The sequence below is a fragment of the Acanthaster planci genome, linkage group LG10, assembly GCF_054643075.1.
Source record: "Acanthaster planci isolate LZ-2023a linkage group LG10, COTS_SCS, whole genome shotgun sequence".
Taxonomy (NCBI): Eukaryota; Metazoa; Echinodermata; class Asteroidea; order Valvatida; family Acanthasteridae; genus Acanthaster; species Acanthaster planci.
This window is the reverse complement of record NC_141786.1, coordinates 7,472,875-7,489,781: the sequence shown is the minus strand read 5'-3', so window position 1 is coordinate 7,489,781 and position 16,907 is coordinate 7,472,875. Positions and strand designations below refer to the sequence as shown.

The following is a 16,907-nucleotide window of genomic DNA, read 5'->3' as shown; positions in this document are numbered from 1 at the left end:
CCTACGATGACGTCACGAACTCAGCAAAGCCACGCATAAATATCAAAACGCGAACTACTGATAAATTTCGCTGCTCGGGCTGTCGGTGCTTCATATCAAGCTTAAAGTTAGTTGATTTCAGTCGGCAGACATTGGCAGGTACGTCTAGGTCGACTCAAATCATTAGGTTTGTTGGTTTGATCATGGAAGGCCTACGCCTTAAATGACATAAACAAAGTGTACAGTGATCAAGCTGAATTTTGAAACGGAACTTCTCACTGCATGTTCCGCACTTGTACAAAAGCACATGCTACATGTACGTATATGAGTGTACATGTACATGTTCAGACTGAGTGAAACCTCGTCTGTGCGGACAAGCATGGTGAGAAGCGATGGTGATAACCATGGAGAATGAGGAAGGAAGTTGGGAAAGTCATGAGAAAAATTAAAAAGGACATTGGCAGGCAAACAACAGGGGCCATATAATTATGAAACACTGGCCTACTGAACATGAAAAAAGGGACCGCAGTCATGACTAATGACAGTTTCGAGTTAGGCGCTAGGCCTAGGGTAGTTTTTTGTGTACTACTGGCAGACTGGGAATATTAGACATGTCAGATGAATTGAGGGCTGCATGGCTTGGGTTGAAGAAGAATGATGGCAGGCCTTGGCATGGTCATGGTAGGGGACAGGGAAGGGTGAATGCAGGGAGACCAGTACTAGGGACATGGCTCCCTCCAAATCCCTCTGTGTTTTTTCCCATTTTCTAGCCAATGAGGGAAAGGCAAATCAAGGGACACATTCTTTTCTGTTCCTTCCAAATACAATTAAAAGCTCTGAATTGTTTATCTCTACAGCCTTCAAAAGTGCACCTTATATTGTATGTAGGCCTAGTCTAAGTTACATGTCTCGTTAACCTCATTTCAATTTCACTATTTCAAAGTGTTTATACTGATTTTCTCTTCTTTTGTGTTTTTGTTGTGTACAGGAGTGAGCAACCATCCTTTTCACAGAAATAATTTCAGTAAGTAAATATTCTTGGTGTACAGTTTGAGCAGAAAAGCCGATACATACACTGAACAATATGTCCTCCCTGGATGACATCACAGCAGCAGCGCACTCAGCTTTCAGGGAAGCATGGATGATTTAGATAAAGAAGTGCACTCTGGATTGGAAATTATTTTATATACTAAAGAAAGCGAATAAAGTTGCAGAAAAATTGTGTCTGAACCGACTGTCCATTTTGTGTCCAGGATTTGCCAGAGACAATACACAATCAATGAAATTACATGTTGCTAGATATTCTGTACTATAACTTACGGTTAGCGTGAGTGAAGTTTCCAAGGGTCTTGATAGCACTGTATGTATGTACTTTACATTCTTACAAGGAGACCTGGAAAGGAGAATGTCTGAAATGAAAGGTCGTTAGTGAAATCTTATTTTTTACTCATCCTTGTCATCGCCAAGTGACTGTCCAACGTTATTACTTGAAGAAAACAAAGATGAAATTCTGACATGAGTGTTTCTCCGGATGGTTTCAGTTAAAAACCATTTTTCATAGATCATGAAAGGGCAGCCTGATGTGAGGTCCTCATTGGTAGGCCCTGCGAGGGTTTCAGAAGCTCGCCATGCGACCTTTTCCTTTCAGGCTTTATTGAAGTCTGTGTACATGTATGCCATGGCACTTAATGGAATAACTAACAGTGTGTGAAAATGCTCCTGAATACATTTTCTGAACGTTTGCATCAGGAACTGCTACATCATGGCACAGCCCCCAGACTACTCCAAGCCCCCGCCCTACAACCCACAGTACCCCCCAGCGCAGGGATATCCACCACAGCAAGGTTATCCGCCCCAGCAAGGGTATCAGTCGCAGCCCGGTTACCCAGCACCGCCTCCCCAGGGCCAACTGCAGGCAGGTTACACTCCACAAAAAACAGTGAGTGCCAAGCAGTTTGAGGCTACGTCAGGACCCTGGAAATACTGGCTGTGGCTGACAGTAATGCATGCATCTGTGTGCAACAGCCTTAGCCGCAAGCCCATGCTGATGGTGTTCGTAGGGACGTGTTACTTTCAGCCGTTGCCAAGATTTATGGACTGGTACTGGCAGCAGAATGGGGGGAGGGCAGGGGACCAGAGCCCCTCTCCCATTCTCAATTGGGAGGGGGGGCGTTACTTCCCCTCTTTTGGCAGGTTTTATAATGGGGCAAGGTGATCTCAAAGACTAGTGATCCTGTTGCGCCCCAACCATATCATCAGTCCCAACTAGAGTGTTATATTTGGGCCGTCGCAACTACAGCACAGAGGTCCAGTGTGCATGTGCCCAGCATGTGCCAAAGATGAAGATCCCTAATTTAGATGAATTGTGTCAAGTGTGAGATGCAAAAACGTGGATAAGGTTGAGAAATTTTCTATAGAAATTGGTCAACAGTAGTTGGGCCAGCCCAACTGCAGCATCACAGTTGGGACTTTCCCAACTACACGTGTAGATGGGACAAACGCTATAGTTGGGGTGTAACAATCCTTCTTTATAAGTTAAAAAATACCACAACAGTGTCCGTTCAGTGGCCCGTCCCAGGAAAAGCGGTACATTAACGATCCTTAAAAGGGATCACGGTGTTAATAGAGACATAGAGAACATGTGAATGCGATTACTTCTTCAAATGGCATTCCGTTCTTGCCCCAGTCTCTGTTTGTCAATGTTGAAGGTGTTTATAAATGTACATGTGTACAATAGCCCAGTTGGTGCTTACATAAATGTATTTAGCATGGTTTTTCACAATTTTGTCTCAATATGACACTTGCGTATGTCTACTTGTATCTGTACTACAAAAGGAATGATTAGTGACTCAAGACTTCTCACCTACATGTAGATCCCTCCCCCCCAAAAAAAGATTATTACCAACAGAGTTTTCTCGTGCAAATTCTACAATCTCCTTACTATCCATGTACATGCACCGTACATGGAGAAGAATTTGTCGAAAGGAATCCTGCCAAGAAGAATTTGTCAAGAGATGCTAGTATCTGCCGTGCAGAATGTCGTGAGCATCCCTTAAAAAAGTAGTGGCCAATTTCATAGAGCTGCTTAAGCACAGAATTTGCTTAAGCATGAAAAAATGATGCTCGACAAATCAGGTTACCAGCCAAAAGTGTATATTGTTTTGGAATGGTATTCACCTGTCTTTTGGTTAGCCTGACAATTACATAGATTTTGAGCTGGTAACCTTGGTTCTTTAAGCAAGATTTTTTTGTTCTTTAAGCAGATTTTGTGCTTAAGCAGCTCTATGAAATTGGCCCATCATATTCTCACTGAGAAGACCGGTCCAAGATTCTAGATTATTAAATGCTTATAAATTCTGTAAACACACAATCTACATGTACATGCATGTATATGTACCATCAAATATTTCATTTAAAGGGGAGGGGTGTCATGGAGATGCTTTTGTATTTGGTGGTTTGTGCTTCACCCAACGTATTTTATATTTTTGTGGAGACTGCAACTGTGCACTGTGGTGTGTTGCTAACGGATTTCACAGTAGCCTCGATACGGAGGGCGGCATAATCCTGGCTTTGTAGTGCGGGTTGAAGAAAGAAAATCCCCCCATCCTTATGGAGGTACAGCCATGCCATCCATGCTTACTACTTCTGTGAAATTCATCCATGATTACAACTTTATTTTCTTTCCTTTCACTTTGGACAGACTGTGGTAGTGCAATCCTCGAGTTCAAGCCAGTTTGGAGTGAGTATCCAAAACGCCCACTTCTTAGTTTTTTTCTCCAATTCATCCCACTTGCACATGCGACTGACCTCAGTAACTGAACTTGAATCATTCGATGATGGCTCACACTAAAAGACAGGTTCTTAAATATAAAGAAAAAGTAATGTTCAATGCAGATGAAACAAGAAAATCATTGATGTTTCTGAGAAAGCCCTTGGCATCAGGGCATGATGCTGAAAAGCAAATCCACATGTAAGCGTGTGTGGGATTCGAACCCAGGCCACAGATTTGAAAGGCAAGGACAGGCTATCCGTGTGCCAGTGCTTGCTTCAACCATGATTACACACAATTACACCTTTTGTGTTTCAGTTTCAAACTTCATTTGCAATTTTTGTTTTGTTATTTTAACTTTTTTGGTTTCTGTTCCAATGCCAATTTTCACATGAGCACAACTGCGATGTCAATGGGTGGCCCATGAGTTTTGCAAAATGGAGGTTGCGATAGGAAATCACCATACAAATACTGTAAAATGACTCTCCGAATTAATATGCGTGTTGTTTGAATTCACTGTAAAACTTTGTCTGATAGATCTTTTTTTTTTAAAACAAAATCACCTTTTCCCAGCGAAATTGATCCCAAAGCTACATGCAGGTTGAGTTAGTATTGTGAAGAAATCCTGGCGTACGTGAAGCTGCTAAGTTAAAGTACCGAAGCACCGGCTTAGTTTTGATATGAATTACTTTTTCCATTTTCTTTTGTTTTCATCCTTTGTCATGATTTCAGAGATCTCTAGGAGGGCTCTTCAAGTCGGCAGAGAAGGCCGTGGGAAGAGCTGCAAATACTGTACAACACGAAGTGGACCGCTACGCAAACTCTCCAACAATTGTGAGTGAAAGGAACAATTATAGGAGGTTTGTTATACGCCTCTTGATCATTCTTTATTCTGGTTGGCTGAAACACAGTCACGTGGGATTCACTTAGCTCTTGCATGAAACTCACATCAGCTGAACTACATGTAAATGAGCAGTCATGTATGTTACGTACATGTATAATTTTTGACTGATTACGGTGCCCTCTAGAGATTACCGATGCTCATCATTAAACAAAAACTGAACAATTTCAGGGTTGTATTCGAGTCCATCACGAGTCCCTGCAAGTCCCTGTTAGTCCATCAAAAGTCATTCAGTCTTGAGCTAATTCACAAGCTATTTAAGTGAGCTGTGACATTTGTCATTGCTCACCTTGTTTCTTATGACTGGCCTTGCGACTGGACTTATGAAGGGACTTGTGAAAGGACTTGTGACGGACTCTACTCCAACACTGACAATTTTCTTTCTTACTTGCATATTTTTGGAAAGTGGTGTGTTATGAAACGCATATAGATTGGCACATATGGACTAGTGATGTGTGTGACTTGACTTGGTCTGTGGAAAAATGACGTGGTTGGGTAATTCCAGAAATTAGGGGTCCAAAAGTGTGACATTTTTGTGTCCCTGTTACATCTGAACTTTGTTATTTGACATGGAAATATCACTGGGATTGATTTCAAACTATTACTATTTGTTTGGCAGATAATTCGCATTAGTTCATCACTCTTTGGAATGAGAAAATGTTTGCTGAATTTACAAAATCATCTGTTAGATGTGACAGGGACACGGAAAAAAATGGAGTTCTAATTTCTGGAATTACCCCGTTACGAAACAGCTACTCGGCAGTTGGCATCGGTATACCATCCAAAAAAATGGCACGCTAATCTAATATGTAAACAGCACCGTCCAGTTCACACCATAGGCCTCTGTCATGGGGCAACCACCTTGCTTTTCTATCATTCAAACCAATGTAACCGAACTGAGGCTGGGAGAGCAAAATAGTCAGTTCCCTTTGATCATCATTTGAAATTGTATTATTATTTCCAGCTAGTCTACAGGGAACAAGACAAACATGGCATCATCATCATAGTATTTGATTTCTGATTGCTTATTACCCCAGGAGAGGACTTCTTCCTTGTAAAGGGCAGCGGAGTAACCAGTCAGTTGTCCAAAAAAAATCCAAGCGATATGCTATAAACTGACTGAAAAGAAAGGTTTGAATGCCCTAACGTACCTGTATTCTGATTCTCAGATGATGTTCAACAGCGGTAACGTGATCCGTCTGCAATCCAAGGAGACGGGTCGCTACCTGCAGGTGTTGAACACCGGAGCTCTCGGTGCCAACGCAGCGCCTGGGGATCCATCAGGTATCTGATTCATGCAAGAATAGCCCCCTCAATTGGTGACAAATGGAAAGGCTGGAGAGAGACCCGAGTTCCATTGCTGCAACCATGCTCAGTGCCTTGCATATACATGTACGCTGTACACTGGTGCACATAATGAGCACGCTTATACAGTACCACCCGGTGGTTGCCTTGTGGGTGAAGCAGTTCCCGTTCTTGTCCACCAGGCATGTGCAATTTTTTTCCTGAGGATACCCAGGCTTTTAGATTCCGTGCACCACTTTGTTTTGTGAGACTTGTTTCTAAGTGCGTTCACACATTATCCGCCCCGAGCTGAAGTGCACCCCCAGTTGGCGAAAGAAAGACAGGTGGTTACAAGCAGGTTCTTGCATGCGTTCTGCGTGTACGCAAAGACCATACATGCCGGAATAAATTAGTTGCACGTACTCAGTGTGCTCTGTGTGAAACGTGCGTATACTTGCGCACCTCATGGCGGGCCTATATGGTAGGTACCCAAAAAACACGCCTGTCTTTTTTTCCGCTCGGAGCGGATTGTTATTTCTAGGCTACTGTTGCAGGCAGGCTGCCGGATTTATGATGCATTTATCACTACATTAGCCCAGGCAAAATGTCCTGGATTGAGGTTTCTTTTTTTTCCCACTGGTATCCATTTCCATGTCTGATCCACACGTAAAGGTTAACACAAGGGACATAGGCATGATTTCAAACAGGTTACGCAGTGGAGACATAGAATCTTGAACCAAGCGGCACCCAACTGTGAGCGGTAGCATTTCTGCATCACCAAAAGTTTAGTTCCTCTAAATACAAGAACGTATTATTTTCCTGTAAACAAAATGAAATTCTTATGAGAACCATGCACGCCTCAATGTTACGAGTTATTCCAGAGTGTCTAGTGCTTGGGTGAGCCCCAAATTATATTCAAATTATCCAGAGACGTGGGTGTCACCACAACACACGTTTTCATCATGAATTTGTCTCTTCCACCATCCTCTCAACATAAACCTGTACTGACTGAACATCTCTTGATATATCTGTCCCATTTCTGTTCTCTTTTCCCCTCTCCTTCCAGCTCACTTCACTGTCTTAAACTGTGGCCATAATATGGTCATCTTACGGAGTGCCATCTATCCCACATGTCACATCGCAAACCACGGTGGCAACATGGTCGGAAATGTACGTACCGATGAGCTGGTTTTCCATTCACAGATTTCAGCTGTGAGAGACATTGATGTATTCAGAGGTTCACCAGGGGGGTGGGGTGGATGTTAGGGGGTGGGAGGGTACCTAATTTTCCATTGAATCTGGTCACTGTGATAACAGACACACTCATCGATATTTCACCGAACCATCTCTGTGATGTCTAAGACGAAATGAATTGGTCATGTACGAATTTGTATGGCAATTTCACCATTGAAAAAAAATTTCACCATGCACAAAAATGAATAAATTTGCATTCAGGAAGAGTCAATAAGAATAAGTTATTCCTAATTTGGAACAGCTTTTTCAACATCTAACTTGTTTATCAGGGCAACGGGGATCATTCTTGCCGGTTCCGTCTCCACGAGACCATGAGCGGCTTCGTCACCTTGGAATCTTTCAACCCGGCCAACCACCACATCGGAGTGACGGCGGAGGGCCAGATCAAGCCGGGTCATCTGGTAGGCAAGGACAGCTCGGCCATGTTCAGCCCTTCCATGGTGGTAAGGAACCGTCTCCAAACTTCCCCAGTACAGGTTGAAAGTGTTGTAGTGAAGTATTTTTCAAGTACCGATGTTCTCTGCCAAATATTGAACTGGTTAAAAGGGAATATAGCTGGAGTATGCCGGCCTTTGACGGTACATGCACAAAGGTCAGATTACAAATGAAATGCAAGACTTCAGACACTCCCAGTTTGGGGATTTCAAGCTATTCATGGTGACAGACAACTAAGTTGGAAAGCTTGCGGTAGCACCGTGCAAGGATACGATCTCTTTTGTGAGTCTGTATGGTTCTGAGTTCCTAACGGTTCTTTTCAGAACCATACAGACTCACAAAAGAGATCGTATCCTTGCATGGTGCTACCGCAAGATTTCCACCTTACCTCCCAGTTTTGTAAAATTCAAGTTTTCAGGAGAAAAGTACTGGAACTTGGAAAGTACTTGGCAAAGTACTTTTTCGAGTATTTTCATCTTTATTAAACAGCGATAATCTGAAGTTATTTTACTTTGCAATCTTAACTTCGTGCATGTACTGTCAAATGCCCATATACTTAAGTACGTGGCATGAAGACGATCGTGTGCTGGAAGGCTGCGCCACAAATAAGTGAATTTGAGGTCAGAAACTATTACAGTTGATGATGTAATACATCTGAAGTTAAAAGGAAACACTAGTACTTTGAGAATCTTTAGTTGTGAGAGTTCAGGTTTATGACTTTTTGGGTGTGGTTTGTTCACAGACAGGGACCCACATTCAATCTGGGTATGTGCAGCAGATGACCACTACCACAACATACAAAGCCAAGTAGACCACCCTTTCTTGTTGGATGGCAGACAGGCTCATTGTCTAGCTGAAATTGTGAATGCCAGTTACTGTAGGTAACCTCTGTAGATGTATAAATTCAGAGGCCACATCAAGTTAATATTGAACAATTGACGCTTTGTGACAACCGTATCCGTGTGGTGGCTAAACACTGTTTGTTGTTATTAACTTGATGAATATACTTTTATCATGTTCAGCCCATTTTGAATGGAGAATCACCTTCAGTGATCTCCGAAAAATATCTCTTACAAGCAAATGGCAGTTTGTAAGATGTTTCACCATGAAGTCGCACTAAAATCTTTTTTGTACTGTGTTGGACGTTATAACCTCTCCAAGGAGACATCATACAAAAAAGAATTGTTCCATTGTAAAAGGAACTGAAATACCAATTATGTCATAAATATTTCCTCTAAATTAAAATACACCGACCTTTTAACCAAAGTTGAAGGACATCTTCATTACTATTAACGTTCAGGGTGTCGATTCATTCTGCCATAGTGGAATTTTACGACACTTTTTTCACACTTTTTACCAGGCGAAAGTAGCTCAACTTTCATTCACATGTTCTGTATGTCTGGGTCACTCAGATTCTAGGTTTAGAATGAGTAAAGACACATGCTATACATGTACATGTATGTCCTTGAGTGATGTGTTTGTAAAAAAAAAACATTACAGCTCCATGTCAACGCATGTATTCCAAACAAATGAAGAAAATGTGTTACTGAAAAGTGTAAAACGTTTTGCCGTGGCAAGATGAATCAATGCCCTAGACGCAAGTCAAAATGTTATGAAGAGTTAAACATCATCCAACCTGGGCCAACCAACCCTCATCCATGTTTTAGTGCAAAATGAAAAGCCCAATTACAGTGATAAGTGTAATGAGCGCTGTGTTGGAAAAAAAGATGGAAGCAGGGAAAACTGTTTTGATGTAGAATAGGGACCATAACCTCACATATCTCTGTGTTATCATTTTACACTGTCAAGGCAAAGTGACGTAAAAGAATTTCACTGTTATCTTTTGGAGCACGAACAGAAAATGTCGGAAGTCCTAGAAATACTTGCCATGAGTACTGTGGCCTTAGCCATAGAGTAACGTCAGTGCTTACTAGCTTACCATGAATGAAATACTTGTATTTTTGCTTTTTATGTCTAATGATGTGTAATTGTGTACCCACTATGATCATTTCAATGTAGATACAAAGTACCTATGTATAACATCAAACTAAATATTATGCATTAAATATAAACTCAAAGAGTTTTGTCAGTTGCTGACAAGAATGCAGAAGTTCAAATTTGAAAAGCTTATCTTTGAATGGGGGGGGTTGGGGACCATCTCAGCGCCGCCGGCAGAATTCACTTCAAAAGATCTTGGTTGTCCCATGCCTGATGTCTTTGGAACTCTTGCCTTCATGTCCAGATAGACTTTAGGAGTACAGATAATGCAATTCAATCCGACACAAGGTTTTGCCGTTAGGTGGTGTGCATGCAGTCGTTTTATTGTCCACAGCCTGACCTGATGGCCCTTCATTGAGCACGTCAGTGGGAAAGACATCTTTGAGTCTTCTCGGAAACATGGATCTGAAAGGTGGGTCTGATGTTTATGCATTTAGTGCCAGTTTGATTGTAGACATTACGGGAAAAATGCTTCAGGGCTCGGGATGAATTAAAAAATCAACAATATCAAGAGAAAATGGGTTGGGGGAAGACCACTGCTGGCTCTTTTCAGGTGAAGAGCATCGGATGCTAATAATGCCCGGTGAACATTGATTTTGATTGTTCTAAGGAAGGGAATTCCAAGGAAGGGATGTTTTGCCTCTGTAACATAAGCCTTGGTTGGTTGATTTCATTTGCCCAGTATCGTCAAAGTTCAGAAACTGTGCCAGAGGTTGATAAGTTGTAATAGCTTCCTGAAATATCAGTACATTTCTTATTTTTAAAGTGGTTTTGTTGGTTGTACATTATCTGATTTGGTACGTTATCTGCTCGTGACAAATTTATTCTTCAGTGCTTAAAAATTCAGCTGATATATCAGCTGAATTTATCGCATTTTATTTACTAGGTTTTAGCTTTTCTGTCTTTTGAGGCTGATTAATTGCCAAGCAGACATATTTCCTGTGGAGGTACATTATAAATGATCCATGGACAGCAATGTCTTTAAGTAACCTCTGTGTACATGAAGGTACTCGCGTGTGTACTTGCTGGGTAGTTACAAACATTGTGATGGTGAATGGACCAATGAGAGTTACAACTCTCAATCATTAATATGCATGAGCCATGATAAGTTGTCATATACGTGTACATGTATGCCTTCCATGGCCACATTTTGGACAAGTGGGATTTTTTTTGATTGACTGAAAGGCCTCTTCTAATGCATACCGTCACTACCACATTGCAAAATAAAAGTTCTATTCAACGATAAACAGAAGTACCATACCATAAACAAAAGGAAACAATTGTGCACTTGTATGTGATGCAGGGATTTATTCAGGTAATGCTCAATCTTTTTGGGAGGTGGAAGGTCGACAGTGGCGTATCCAGTGGGAGGGGGGGACCCCAGACATAATTCTTTTAAGTGAAAGGAAGGGTCAAGGATTCTTTCTATGGTGAATGCATCGAGACAGTCAGCGTTAGAAATAAGCTCCCATTTTACAGTTTGACCAAACTTTGTGGATGTATCGGTCCATGAAATCAAGGAGATTAGTACAACATGCTGGACCACTTTGATAGTGCCCAAACTATGCTTGGACTTTCGAATTCATGCATGATCAGGGAGGTTCCAAAAGAGAGCTGGTTTGTACAGTTTTTATGTACAGATTTAAAAGCTGTCTTACAAGTTTCGTCAGTGATAACTAAAGTGAGAATAATGTACAGTATGTATGAGAAAATCCCACATGGCCAACACAGATACAACGTTTAAAATCACCATAAAGTTTCAGGTGTTTTAAATGAATATTGGCCGATTGTGAAGAAGATTCATTGATAATCGTAACTATGCCAGTGCTGTGCAAAATAAAAATAATGTTTGCCATTTTTATCTACATAAAAGCAGTAATAAACCAGTAACAAGGACTAAAAATGTAGACTGAATTTTTCAGTACATGGTGTGAGTTTCGAACTCCTTTGAAACAAAATCTTTCACTGTCTTGAAAATCTCAGAACCACCACTCTAACATCAAAAGATTGATTCCACATGGTGTATCCACAAACCTCTGTCTAGACTCCACCGTGCAAGTTTCAAATCTTACTGACAATCCTATCTTGTAGTGAGAGTGGCTCTTTGGTTTGTTGGGTCTTTTTATTGTACAAACGGCGCGGCAAGATGACTGTTCTTTATGCCCCTAGGCAAAAGTGCTTCATGGGCCCCACTCTGCCCTTGTAATTTCACAGCACTGGTCAGCAGTGGAGCTTTGTATACCATGTTGACGCTGAGCTCTGATAATATGACGGATAAAATTAGACGGACACTTTGAGGCCGTTCCGAGATTGAAGTGAGTTGCCGAAAGTTTACAAAACTGTGAATGCTTTTTGGTTTAAGATTTGTGCAATTGTACAAGCAAGCCTTCAACTTGGCTACAGGCCCCTTTATTTCTCATGGGCCCTGGGCACGGTGCCTACTGTGTCTATTGGATAATCCAGCCCTGGATTTCACTCTCATGCAAAGGTGTCCCAGTCCTTGTGACTGGCCGATTCACAACGCTTGAAGAGAATCCATTTGATTTTCCACGTCCACCGGGGATGCTGCCACCAGTTCACTTCTTAATTGGAACTATGTTGCACCTGTGATCGAGAAGGACAAAATAGGAAATGTGCAAGGAACAGGTGTATGGTATGTAAAGCAAAAAGGGCATCTGGTTGGTGCAAACAATAGAGGAGCACTCCTAAAATTAGCTGCACAGAGGACATTTAGTAGAGCGCATACCACTGCCAAGATGTAACTACAGTACAGGTTGCTATTCGCATAGCACACTGCAGTGCATGCTACGTGTGCCCACTTTTACGAATGACAAAAGAACCCCAAAACAATCAATCTTGATTTCAAATATCTGTCATCTATCTTTCCACCACATTTTGAATCAATCATCAGACCGATGCTTACAGATATTTCCGAAAGAAAATTGCATTTAGTAATGTCATCATGATGTCACATCATCAGAATCTTATAAAGTTGTGGCTCACTATTCAATTTCAAGAAAAATTCATCCTTGATTTCTTGAAATATTCAATGAAGAGTGAAACAGAAAAATGGGTTGAAACATAGCCTCCTTGTTGGAGGTAAAAAAAGACTGAGTCATGCTTCCTTACCCAAAGAGCCCTATACCAAAGCCATGGTTTTTCACACTAGGAGCCCTCTACTAAAGTCATGGTTCCTCACCCTAGGAGCCCCCTACCAAAGTCATGGTTCCTTACCCTAGGAGTCCCCTACCAAACTCATGGTTCCTTACCCTAGGAGTCCCCTACCAAACTCATGGTTCCTCACCCTAGGAGCCCCCTACCAAAGTCATGGTTCCTCACCCTAGGAGCCCCCTACCAAAGTCATGGTTCCTCACCCTAGGAGCCCCCTACCAAAGTCATGGTTCCTCACCCTAGGAGCCCCCTACCAAACTCATGGTTCCTCACCCTAGGAGTCCCCTACCAAACTCATGGTTCCTCACCCTAGGAGCCCCCTACCAAACTCATGGTCCCTCACCCTAGGAGTCCCCTACCAAACTCATGGTTCCTCACCCTAGGAGTCCCCTACCAAACTCATGGTTCCTCACCCTAGGAGCCCCCTACCAAACTCATGGTCCCTCACCCTAGGAGTCCCCTACCAAACTCATGGTTCCTCACCCTAGGAGCCCCCTACCAAACTCATGGTCCCTCACCCTAGGAGTCCCCTACCAAACTCATGGTTCCTCACCCTAGGAGTCCCCTACCAAACTCATGGTTCCTCACCCTAGGAGCACCTACCAAAGTCATGGTTCCTTACCCTAACAGCCCCCTTCCACTCCACGTCTGCGGCTTGAGAGAAAGTTGTACACCTTGTCCTTCTCGCAGCATCACAATTGTCAACAATTTCTGGAAACGGAAATTTTATACTAAGTAAGCACGTCAGATGCACTTTCCTCAAGTTTTCTGAAAACTTTCCAAAACATCTTGGATGGCCTAAAAATCCTGGAACTCTTTGACAATCTGGTCCTTGAAAATGAAACAAAATAATAATTCGATTCCATACATTTTTGTAATTTGGCTGAATCCAACTTATAGTGTTATTATATCAGGGTGTGCTATTAGGCTGATATTGTTGTTTTGAGGAGAGTGCGTTTCATTTTGCCTTCACCTAAACTTCTCAGTTATGTTTGCTAAGAATCTTCCTGAATTTGCCAAAATTTGCCAACTTGCTGGAACACCAAATTGCCATACTCTGGAACTTTACAGATATACAGCAAATCTTGGATGGCATAACGAGAGCCCAGCTCACCCCTTCATTCTGTTGAACCACTGCAGCGACATCTTGCATTGATTTGAAGTTGGAGGTGTTGACTTGGCCAAACTCAATGATTTCATCTCCGACTAGTAACCCCTGTCCAAGGTGACAAAGAAATCCTACCCATTTTTCATGATGTTCAAGGCGATGCACTTTATACTCTGGATCAAAGGTGAGACTTGTTGGGAACACGGTGTGAATTGGTCAGTATTGTTGAATTATGAAACTCTACATCCGATTTAACTGGCTAAGACATTCATCGATGGGATAAGGCTAAGACTACTGACAGTGACTTCCTTGTGAGGACACAGGTTATTTAAAGTCACAGCCATGACTTTCAGACAGCTTGACCTTGTGACCTTGGGTCCATGAACATGTATACTGAACTGGTTCTCTATCAACCCTACTTTGGCTGTGCCCCAAAGTTGTGGCTACGGCTTCAAATTACATGGGCACTTATGGAAGGCACTTGGCTAATGGTTGTAGCCATTTGCCATAGATGTGCGCATTACTCCTAGCCACAATGCAGCAGGACTGTTCAATCCACCTTGAGCAGGAGCACCCCCTCATCGGTTGAAAGACAGCCATGTTGGTGGGGAGTGTTCATTTTGTTGGTATCATGTAGTAGGCATGCATTTCATAGACGTTCGTGAACCAGCGAAGTGCAGTTCCTATCAAAGGTGCCTCCATTTCTATGAATATTGTGCCTTCTCACTGCCAAAGCACTAGTAGCTACACTTAAAGAAGGCTGTGTAAGAGTTATTTGGCTGTGGCTTGGAATTACACAACTCTATGGGGACTGGCTGCACCACTTCCCATACAGTTGTGCGCATTTTCAAGCCACAGCCAAGTAATTCAGACATGGCTTTATCTCAGAGATCATTGGTTATAATCTCTATCAACTTCCTTGTTCAACGTAGTAATAATTAAATCTAAACCCAGCAACTTCTCCTTTGCAGTTCATTTTATGGTTTACCTACGCAAGGATCAGCAAGATCGGAAAGACAAATTCCAGGCCTGCAAATATTATTTCGTAGCTTGAATAATCAATTACTGCATAGATAATATGATTACATTTTTCAGGTTCATTAATCAAAACCCTTAAAACATGGGCCTCCTCTCCAATGCTAAAAGAGAACAACCAAAACTTCTTGAACAAAAAAAACCAAAAATCTCAAACGCTCTTCAGCGATAAGACTGGAATGAACAAAATGGAAGGATGTACAGTGTGGTAAAAAGGTGAAATGTACAGGCGCATCTTGTACAAACATGACATGAATTACACAGGTGCTTTAGCTAAAAGAATTCAAGACAGAAGGTGTGTGAATCGCTGCTGATCAAGTCTGTACATGGAGCAGGCATGATTGATTGATCAAAACAATGGTTGAAAACTTTAGGCCCTTGGGCATTCTCACAGCATTTGCAGCTGGTGAGCCCTCCGTGACCAGGTCGATCCGAGCGAACGGCACCAGCGCCGCGGCGGCGCTGCCCGCTCCGTTGGTGGGTAGGCTCCCTCCCTGCTCCCGCTGCTGTCTCTCGAAGGCGTGGAGGTCGTGGAGGCTGCTCTCAATCTGGACCATGAGGGCCTTATGGTCATTCTGTAGGCCTGGGGGTGGGGGGAGGAACGGATGATGTAATATTCCCCATCAGTTGTGATCCTCAGATTTCCTGGGCAACATTCAAACCTTCAGACCCTAGGTATGGGCATACACTAATTCAGTGACCTGGATCAGCAGCCATTACTTCAGTTGAACCACACTCGTAAGCAGGTGGTGCATACATACATGTATGGGAGTATTGCAGTGGGTGTTGTAACTAGTCAAAATATGCACCTATTACCAACCTGTTAGGATTTAGGGCCATGTGCATGAGGGTCATTCTATAGACTTGGGGTCCCATGTGTGACATTTTTTTCTGTCCTTATTACACCTGACCTGTGTCATTTGACAAGGAATATCATTGAAATTGACTTCAAAGTAGTTTAATTCATTTGGCAGGTAATCTGCACTTACAGATAATCCTGTGTCTGGCTGTTCTGACGCTGTAGACATCAATGTCGCTGCGGGGATACCCCTCGGGATCAATCAAGGGTCCATGCATACCAACGTTGCCTTGCTGCAGCCAAAAGAATATTCATATTTGACCAACCTTTCTGGAATGACGCAAAGAGGGTTTAACAGAGCACTGCAAATGAATTGGTACCGGTGCAATGCCAACATTATTTCCAGAGTTCAAACCCTACCGTGATGCCAATTTCCCGTTGCATCACTATGAAGATTTTAGTGCCCCCGCGTGAGTATGTGAACAAAGCTAGAGCCAGAGGGGAACAAATTGTCCAGGCCCCTACAACAATAACTATCGGGAGCATCCATCCGGCTCCATTACGCAACGTTGTTGTCATGAATTTGTTCCCCTCTGTTAAATCTTCTGGGCATGCGCATATGAAACGTGCAAAAGACTTATGGGGGTGGGGGACATCCGGGACTCTGGCAAAACAGCAACCATGGCGACGTACATGTACACGTGTGCACCAGCCAGTTCGAGGATCCGTTTACATAATCTTTTCTTTGATCAGTAGACAGTACATACACACATGTTCGTTGCAGTTTTTTCATCGGTACGGTGTGGTTGCTACCCACCATTTTGCAAAACTCCCGGATGTCCATGCGGCCCCATTGGCATGATTGGGCCAATGTCCTCAGGTCAATTGGCAGGGCAGGGCTAGGGCCAGGACATGCAGGACTTGGTCTTACTTTTACTAGTTTAGGGTATCTAATAATCTTCTCCAGAGGAAAAGCCGCAGCGAAATGATTTTCCCTGTCTTACTTACTGATTCCAAAACTTCAAATAACTCCTTAATTTCCTTTTCTATAGAGTCCTTTTCATCCATCAATTCTTGAACTTTCTGCCTCCTGGACGCCGCCATCTTGTTAAGTTGTTATTAAGAGCTGCGAGGAGGCGCACTCCAAAAAAAGTGACGATCATTATTCTCTGAT

The 16,907-nt window shown here is 42.6% G+C and overlaps 2 protein-coding genes across 2 annotated transcripts; one reads left to right on the top strand and one right to left on the bottom strand.

Moving 5' to 3' along the window:
- Positions 1-13: 13 nt before the first annotated feature.
- LOC110976802 (uncharacterized) lies at positions 14-11,523 on the top strand. Its single transcript, XM_022230410.2, has 9 exons — positions 14-138; positions 968-1,003; positions 1,729-1,918; positions 3,680-3,718; positions 4,481-4,582; positions 5,819-5,933; positions 7,000-7,103; positions 7,457-7,630; positions 8,365-11,523. Exons 3-9 carry the CDS (start codon positions 1,742-1,744, stop codon positions 8,431-8,433), a joined length of 780 nt encoding a protein of 259 aa, XP_022086102.2. The 5' UTR covers positions 14-138; positions 968-1,003; positions 1,729-1,741; the 3' UTR covers positions 8,434-11,523.
- psmd9 (proteasome 26S subunit, non-ATPase 9) lies at positions 10,907-16,887 on the bottom strand. Its single transcript, XM_022230415.2, has 6 exons — positions 16,742-16,887; positions 15,924-16,026; positions 15,327-15,517; positions 13,906-14,007; positions 13,414-13,502; positions 10,907-12,224 (listed from the first exon to the last, which is right to left on the bottom strand). Exons 1-6 carry the CDS (start codon positions 16,835-16,837, stop codon positions 12,197-12,199), a joined length of 609 nt encoding a protein of 202 aa, XP_022086107.2. The 5' UTR covers positions 16,838-16,887; the 3' UTR covers positions 10,907-12,196.
- Between the last annotated feature and the right edge of the window lie 20 nt (positions 16,888-16,907).